General features: G+C 44.0%; 1 protein-coding gene across 1 annotated transcript; it reads right to left on the minus strand.

Annotated features, from left to right (window-relative positions):
• Positions 1-6,565: 6,565 nt before the first annotated feature.
• LOC124705875 (ethylene-responsive transcription factor ERF071-like) lies at positions 6,566-7,365 on the minus strand. The gene is made up of 2 exons (XM_047237564.1): positions 7,293-7,365; positions 6,566-7,029 (listed from the first exon to the last, which is right to left on the minus strand). The coding sequence occupies exons 1-2, from the start codon at positions 7,363-7,365 to the stop codon at positions 6,566-6,568; spliced, it is 537 nt and encodes a 178-aa protein (XP_047093520.1).
• Positions 7,366-7,644: the final 279 nt, after the last annotated feature.

Below are 7,644 nucleotides of genomic sequence, written 5' to 3' on the forward strand. Positions count from 1 at the left end.
CTTAACATTTAGCTGCTCGAGAGAATAAATGTTTAGTCTCATGAGACCGCTATATTGTAAGTTAAGTTGGGTTCGCCTCGAACCCGGGAGTAAACTCTCTCGGGACCCAAGAGGAGCTCCAGGATGATATGTACCTATGGTTTGTAATAATGTATGAATGAGTTATGGACCTGCTATGTTACTGTTGTACTACTCGAGGGATGTAATATTTGCGGATTGGTACTTCGCGAATGTTATATCAACGACCGGCATACTACAACATGCGGTGGTATGCGGGGTCACCACGGTTGGTATCGAGCAAAAGCTTTGACCTTAGGTTGGAACCTAGTAAATGGGACGAAAACGTTAGGAGTCAAATAGGACTAGTAAAGAATTCTCTAAAAATATGGTGTATATTCAATTGAGAATACAACAATCATATCTTTTAGTGCGATAATTCTTTATTATCTCTATTATGATGCATTATTACTAATCTTATATTCTTTATATTTCTACAGCCAACAATGGCAAGTTCACGTTCGGGACGAAACGTGAAAGTGATGGATTCCACACTAAGTGAATATGAAGGAGGACTCGCAGATATTCTCTGTGCCATGTTACTTGAATTTGGGTGTGATCCCCAGATTCAAGTCAAGAAATACATGTACTATGATGGTACTGTATTGGCAAAGTGTAGAGTAGGGCTACGACTTCCCGAATCTTTGGAAATGAGCGTAGTTATGCCGGCAGGAGAAGCCAGAACCATCAACACCGCCTACCATATAGCTGTTATGAGAGCCATAACCGATATCAGGGAGCATAAGACGAAAGAGCTTATGGGTTCCGAATTCACCCACATTCCTCATATGGAGGAAGAGGATGATTCCATGCTGAACCACTTTAAATATGCCAAACGCAAACCAGTTGAAGCTGCAAAATACATGGACAATAGCCGTAACTTACTATCATTGTTATTTCAGTTGAACCGTCATTTGACAGGAGCAATTGATACAATGCTAGAAGAGTTCACCGAGCCCAAGGAGGAGACAAAAGGAAAGGAACCCATGGAGGGAGTGGTGCATACACCAGTTTACTCAGCTGGTGATTACATTAGCATTGACCATCCAGAACAGCAAACCACACCTATTACACCTAGGTACTTTCCTAGTAACTCCTATGGAGGATATGAAGGTGGCGAGGAATCCGGAGGAGGAGCTCGAGGTGGCGTTGGAGCTCGAGATCGAGGAGGAGCTTGATGCGGCGTGACAGAGAGGAGGAGACGACATCGGTGGTATCGTGGTCGACAAAGCTCGAGGAGAAGCTCGAGGCCGAGGAGAATGAGCTCAAGGTGGAGCTTCTTGAGACATCGGCGTAGCTCGAGGCGGCGGCGTCATGGTAGGAAGAGGAGAATATGAAGAGGAAGAGGAGAAGAGGAAGAGGGGAAAATGATGAAGAGAAAGAGGAGAGAAGGAAGTGGGAAGAAGAAAAGGGGAAGAGGGAATAGGAAAGAGGAAAGAGGAAGAGAGAAAAGGAAAAGGAGGAAGAGGAAGAGGTGAAAGGAAGAGAGAAGAGGAAAAGGAAAAGGAAACGGAGGCAGATGAGATTAGTGCTTCTCGGGTATACCCGGTTTTTTTTGCATCGAAATCTAAAACCTCCAAAAACTGTATTTTCCTTTTCGATTTTGAGATTCTAAAATATCGCTAAACGCCTAAATGCCGTTGAAATAGGATATACCTTTTCTCGGTAGATACATTTTCATATAAAGAACTTTTTCATTGGAGATCGTATGCAAAATCTAGAGCCATTTTACTAAAACATGATGTCATTTTGCAAAATTTGTCAAAATTCATGTTTATTCATTTTCCTAACAACCAGAACACATAACATATGGACATCTCAAAGGATTTTGAAATGTGAAATTTCTATCATTTTCTTTTATTTTCCAAAACTGGAAAGACGATCGACTGTGGGGTGAGGGGTGGAAATTTGCCAAGACGATGCCTCTCTCGGGACCGACCAAGTCCCGCCATCTTCTACTTTGGTGGTGCGTTGACAAGGAGAGTTCTGTGGAGCTTTTGTTCTTTGGAGGTGACCGGAGTGGTTCGGGACGTGGCTTTGATGTTCGGCTTTGGATGGGCTTTTTTGTGTCGTAGTTGTAGTTCGGTGGTGGCTGTCTCCGGACTAGCCGATGTGGAGTGGAGTGGAGTTCATAGTACGCTTGTTGTTTGCAACGAATTGTAGTCATCTTGTATTTAAACTTCTGCCTTCTATAAAGATATGATACGCCTTCGGTGTACTCTCGAAAAAAAAAAATCTCCCACCACTTACTGGACGCGTACGGCTATAGTGGTGGGCTGGTGGTATCAATTTTTGGTATGCCGATGGTATTTGGGCATCACAGGCGCCCATAAATTTGGTGCTCCCGTGGTAATATAGCGTCAGCGGACCACTTTTTTGGCGTATTGGCGGTAGCTTGGGGCCTATAAGCGTTTTTATAGTAGTATCTCTATATTTGCGCCGCCACCGTAGTCTACTCGATCCCGCCCGCCAGCGTGCACCGGTGAACGGAAGAGCAAGTCTCCGGAACCAATCGCGTGTGTGATCCTGTACGAGAAAGAGTGAATTAGGTTTTTGTGAAGCGCGACTGCTCAAGCTCTTCATCACGGGTCATCTACCAGTCAAGTCGCGCGGTGCTGCATACTATGTTCTTCTAACCGTATGCGCCAACTTTGTCATCAACAACGTCAACGCTGCATCAACTACTGCTTCATCTACAATTGATCGATGCGTGAGACATATCCTTATTTGTTTAGCGATTTCTATTGTACCGTAGACACTAGTGTTGTTCATGTTGATTAATGCATCTGGTATGTTCGAGTTTAACACGATAGTAATAGTTGTCATCATGTTAATATTATCATGATTAATATTCCAGAATTAATCATGGTTATATTGCCTAATTACCAACAATTGTCAAGTGGTTATCCTTCTCTAGCACCTCTATGACTTGTGATCTTAACTTTTGATTGTTTTCTTTTAAATGGGGATGTCTCTGGCCTCTACATCAATAGATGCACATAGCTGCTTTTATTACGATTATTACAAGGTTCGGAGTATAAAGTTATTATATCTCATGAATCAAGTAAGATCAATAAAAAATCAACCATCTATAAAATATAAACATATACTACCTTCATCTCAAAACTTAAGACTTATATTATTTTCAGAAGGTCAAACTATGTCAAGTTAGACTAAGTTTTTATCAAAAATCATTTGGATGGAGATAGTAGTACCTAGACATCTCTTAGTCTACTAGTGTGCTGCCAACTAGACTGGCGGTAGATATCCTAAGCATCCGTCTACCCGTATCGACTAACATAAAGCAAAAACTCCAATATTAATGCATATTCTAGATTTAGTTTTCTTATTGATTATTTAATCAATTTCGAAACATGATCTTTTTTGAATCCGTTCTAAACATGATTTTGATACTTGCAGGTGGTGCAATGTTGTAGGTAAAACCTATAATATCGCCAAACGCCTCAAGCACATCACTAACAAATTGCTTACGGCCGTTCTTAAAGATTTATGATGGTCCTTTCCCCAATACGAGTAGCAGCATTTCATCATATTCAAGCGCTTCTTAAATTAAGGGACGTGCCAAGTGGTTTCATTTCGCACCTCTAGCGGCAATTGGATATCGATGAAAAAGCTGCAAGACAGCAAAAGAGCTCACCTCCTTGAGGCAAAATAAAATAAAATAGAACTACGTATAGCTCGACCTTTATTTTAAATTTTCGATCAAGAAGCAGCAAAATAACAAATTTTGGTCACGAGTGAGACCTACTACTATCTAGTGTACAAGCAGAGAAAGACCGTGGCGAAGACTCGATACAAGGAGTGATCGTACGGGTTGAGGTCGTTTTCCATCACGTGCGAAGCCGCGCGCAGCGCAACCAGGCGTAAGTTGCAGTCTCGTAACCGGTGTGCCGCGCCGGTGGTTTTGGATCTGAAGCGGAAAATCTCGCGGCGACGCGCGAAGAACCTGGACTGTAGCGCCGGAAGGACGGAGAAAACGTTTAAGAAAAGAATGCGAGTGATTAGGCAGCGTGCCATCGTCGAGGCGGCCGCTGCCCAGATATATAGGGTTTGGTGCGACCACCAAGACCGGCCAAGTATTGTATACGTCCGTCTTTCTTCTAGAAGCACTAACAGCAAATGCAAATGTACATAAGATGGTAAGAAGTACAAATGTCAAATTCAAAATGATCATGCGTTTAACAGAATTTTTTCCGATAGCGGACGCCCTATTATTTGGAATAATTATTACATCACACATCTGCATAACTAACATGCACATAGGCGTGCATGAAGAATATTACAAACCAAAAAGGCTAAAAGTCTAGATAGGCGCCATAGCAAAAGTCAGAAAGCACAACTATGCGGTAGGCGGACCAAGCCGTAGATCACACTGCCACTCATATTGAGAAAAAAAATTCATCCTCGTATCCTCCAACCGTGTAGACACCTCCGTAAAGAGATCTCGATACACCAACTGCTGTAGAGGTGACCATAAACGGAGCTAGCTGTGTAACGGTAGATAACTTGCAAAACGGAAGAACATTTATTATTAAAAATCTTGTCATTCCTACATAGACATAGCGATTAAATAACGACAATCGCTCCCACCCTAATAAGTAATTTAAACCTAGGATCCATAGCATTAAACCACCTACCAAAAATATTAGCAACACTACGTAGCGGGTGTAAGGTAGACCTTATTTGAATCGCTGCCATATAGAACAAGCAAACAAACACTGAAAGAAAAGATATTTAATAGTCTCATCTTCATGACATAAGACACTTTTTTGCTTCCCCGCCAATCACATCTTGCCAAGTTATTTTTGGTAAGATTCACCCCATGAACGAAAATACGACGCAAACACCTTAGTTTTCAGCGAGATCTTCATCTTCCAAATTTTCAGATTATTGTACATAGAGGCTGCTGAGAAAACATCTAAGGTTCCAAAGAAACACATCCGGCCCTTTGATCAACCGGACATAATGTAGACGTCGTAACAAGTCATTCCATGATGGTTGTCTAGACACAATGAGATTTCGTTGGAACAACACATTAGGTGGGATAGTTTACAAAACATTAGCGAGAGTATCACGGCTATGCCGTACGATATTGTACAAAGTCGAATATTGTTCTCAGAGTGTGGCATTACCTAGCCATTTATTCTTCTAGAGCCTACTCTCTAAATCATCCCTAATGGAGAAAGATCCATATATGAAGAAGAAGTTCTTCATCGTCACACAAGACCTGTCCAAAAATTGGAGTCTCCAAGTTTCCAAGAAACCTGAGACAACGGATCATTGATCTTTAGGACGACAAACCACGCACCATTTCACAAGTCGATATTTATGTTTCTCAATATTCCCTTGCTAGAAGAATCTTGACCGGAAATAATCTAGTCGTTTTAAGACTTCTCTCGGCAAGTGGAAGAAATAAATCATGTACAGCCTCATGTTAATTATTACTAAATTAATGAGAATTAATTTTCCTCCCAAAGATATTAATTTCCCTTTTCAGCTATTTAATCTAATTTGTGGTCGTTCCCCGGCCAACTTTTATTTAGCTAATGTAAGTCTCCGATAATGAATCGGGACCCAAATATCTAATAGGAAACTAGCCTTGCCGCAGCCAAATATTCAGCATATAGGTCAATCTAATTCTTGTTCGGCCTCGCCGAAACAAAACAATTCACTCTTATGGAAATTTATCTTTAGACCCGATCATTGCTCAAACGCTGAAAAAATTAGTTTTAGTTTTCTTGCTTTTATGATGTCATGTTCCATAAAAAAATTATATCAACAGCGTACCGAAGAATGGATAATCCACCGTCGACCATATGAAAAATCACACCTTCAATTTGGATCGATGAGGAATCACAACTTCAATTTGTCTATCAGATTTTGTGCCGTTTAGCAGAATTTGAGTGCTCATGATATATATTGTGATCACGTGTTAACTGAAAAATTGATCAATGAAGGGCTACGGTCACATTTGGCAGATCTACTGGGGAGGTGCTCTGTTTGCAATGAGAAGAGACAAGACTGAAGCTGACTGGACATTGCTTTGTTGTTTATTAGCTTCTGTGCAGTGAACCTGGGAGCTGTGCTTCTTAATTCGAAAAGAAATTCTATAATTAAAATCAAATAGGCTCTCAATACCTAAACCTGACATGATATTTTTAGTCATAGGTACATTGATCGCTCAAATTCTAGATAATATATATGATGTTTTTCATGGAGATTATTATGAATTAAGGTTGCTATCATACATGCATACATTCTAGAGACTGAAGTTGACTGCTTACATGAATGCCCTAACACTTCACCGCAAATGTGAGTGTTCCCCACATTCTGATCATGCAAATTAGCATTGGACCAGGAGAGCCGGAGGAAACTGCAGGCAAATCTAACGTGCAGTCATACACCATGGCGCTAATCCAGTGCAGACCTCTCCATAGCAAGAGCAGACAGAAACAGATCGATGGCCGCACGTGGCGACGGCACAAGGCTACTCGAACATGAGATCGACGGCCTCCCAGGTCTCCACGTCGTCATCACCACCGTCCCGGCCGGCGTCCTCCAGCCCCAGGAAAGCCTCGAGCCCGGACATGCACTCCCGCAGCCTCTCCGCGCCGGCCGCGGCCGGAAGTGGCGACGAAGAGGCCGAGCTCTCCTCGGCGGCAACACTCCGTCCCTTCTTGGCCGCCACCGCAGCGGCTGCGGCCGATGCCGCGGCGCCGCCCACTGCGGGCGGGAAGTTGAGCTTGGCCTTTGCGCCGCGGATGTCGCGCGCCGCGACGTCGTAGGCGCGTGCGGCCTCCTCCGCCGTGGCGTAGGTGCCGAGCCAGACGCGCGCGCCCTTCCTCGGGTCCCGGATCTCCGCCGCCCAGCGGCCCCACGGCCGGCGCCTGATCCCGCGGTACGCCGTCTTCCGCCCTGGCGCCGGTAGCTTGGCCGTCAGCTTCTCGTCACCTTGCAAGGAAACAGGAATCAGGTCCGGTTGACCATATTATATACGGCAGGACGACAGTGTACATTACAAAACCATGATCGCTCTACTGTGAGTCTGTGACCATGCATGTTAACTTAAGTAGGATTACCAGCATAAAACAACAATGGACAAGTTGCATAAGACCAGGAATTGAGATGCAGGCTTGCAAGTATATGGCTATATGCGCACAAGTTGAAGTTGATGATTGTACAAAACGGGCATCGGTCCACTAGCTAGTAACTACCGGTGAGGCTGGAGCCGTCTTGGGCTGAGGAGCCGGCCGGGACGAAGTCGGCGATGACCGCTCCGCCGCACATTTTCAGGCTACTAGTAGCTTCTTCTCGCCTTGTTCGCAAGCCTGTGGCAGCTAACTATGCTGGATGTTTCCTTGCTTGGCTACTGGATGCCTGCCTTCCCTCGCTCTATGCCTTCTATATAATACTAGGCGAGTGGTAGAGCTAGTCCAGGAAACAGAAGAATGGATCGACGCAGAGGAGCACGTGAGGCCTTGAAGCTTGTTCAGTGGAACTGGAATAGGCCGGTGGGCACGGACAGCGCGGCAGCGCCGGCGACAGGTGGCACGGTAGCCAGGGAGA

Source organism: Lolium rigidum, chromosome 4 (assembly GCF_022539505.1).
Source record: "Lolium rigidum isolate FL_2022 chromosome 4, APGP_CSIRO_Lrig_0.1, whole genome shotgun sequence".
NCBI classification, from domain to species: Eukaryota; Viridiplantae; Streptophyta; class Magnoliopsida; order Poales; family Poaceae; genus Lolium; species Lolium rigidum.

Bases quoted from the DNA above. Each gene is read 5' to 3' on its own strand.
- LOC124705875 (XM_047237564.1), bottom strand. From the start codon at position 7,365: ATGTGCGGCGGAGCGGTCATCGCCGACTTCGTCCCGGCCGGCTCCTCA. The intron at 7,030-7,292 runs GTAGTTACTAGC...TTTCCTTGCAAG, and splicing joins AGACGGCTCCAGCCTCACCG to GTGACGAGAAGCTGACGGCC.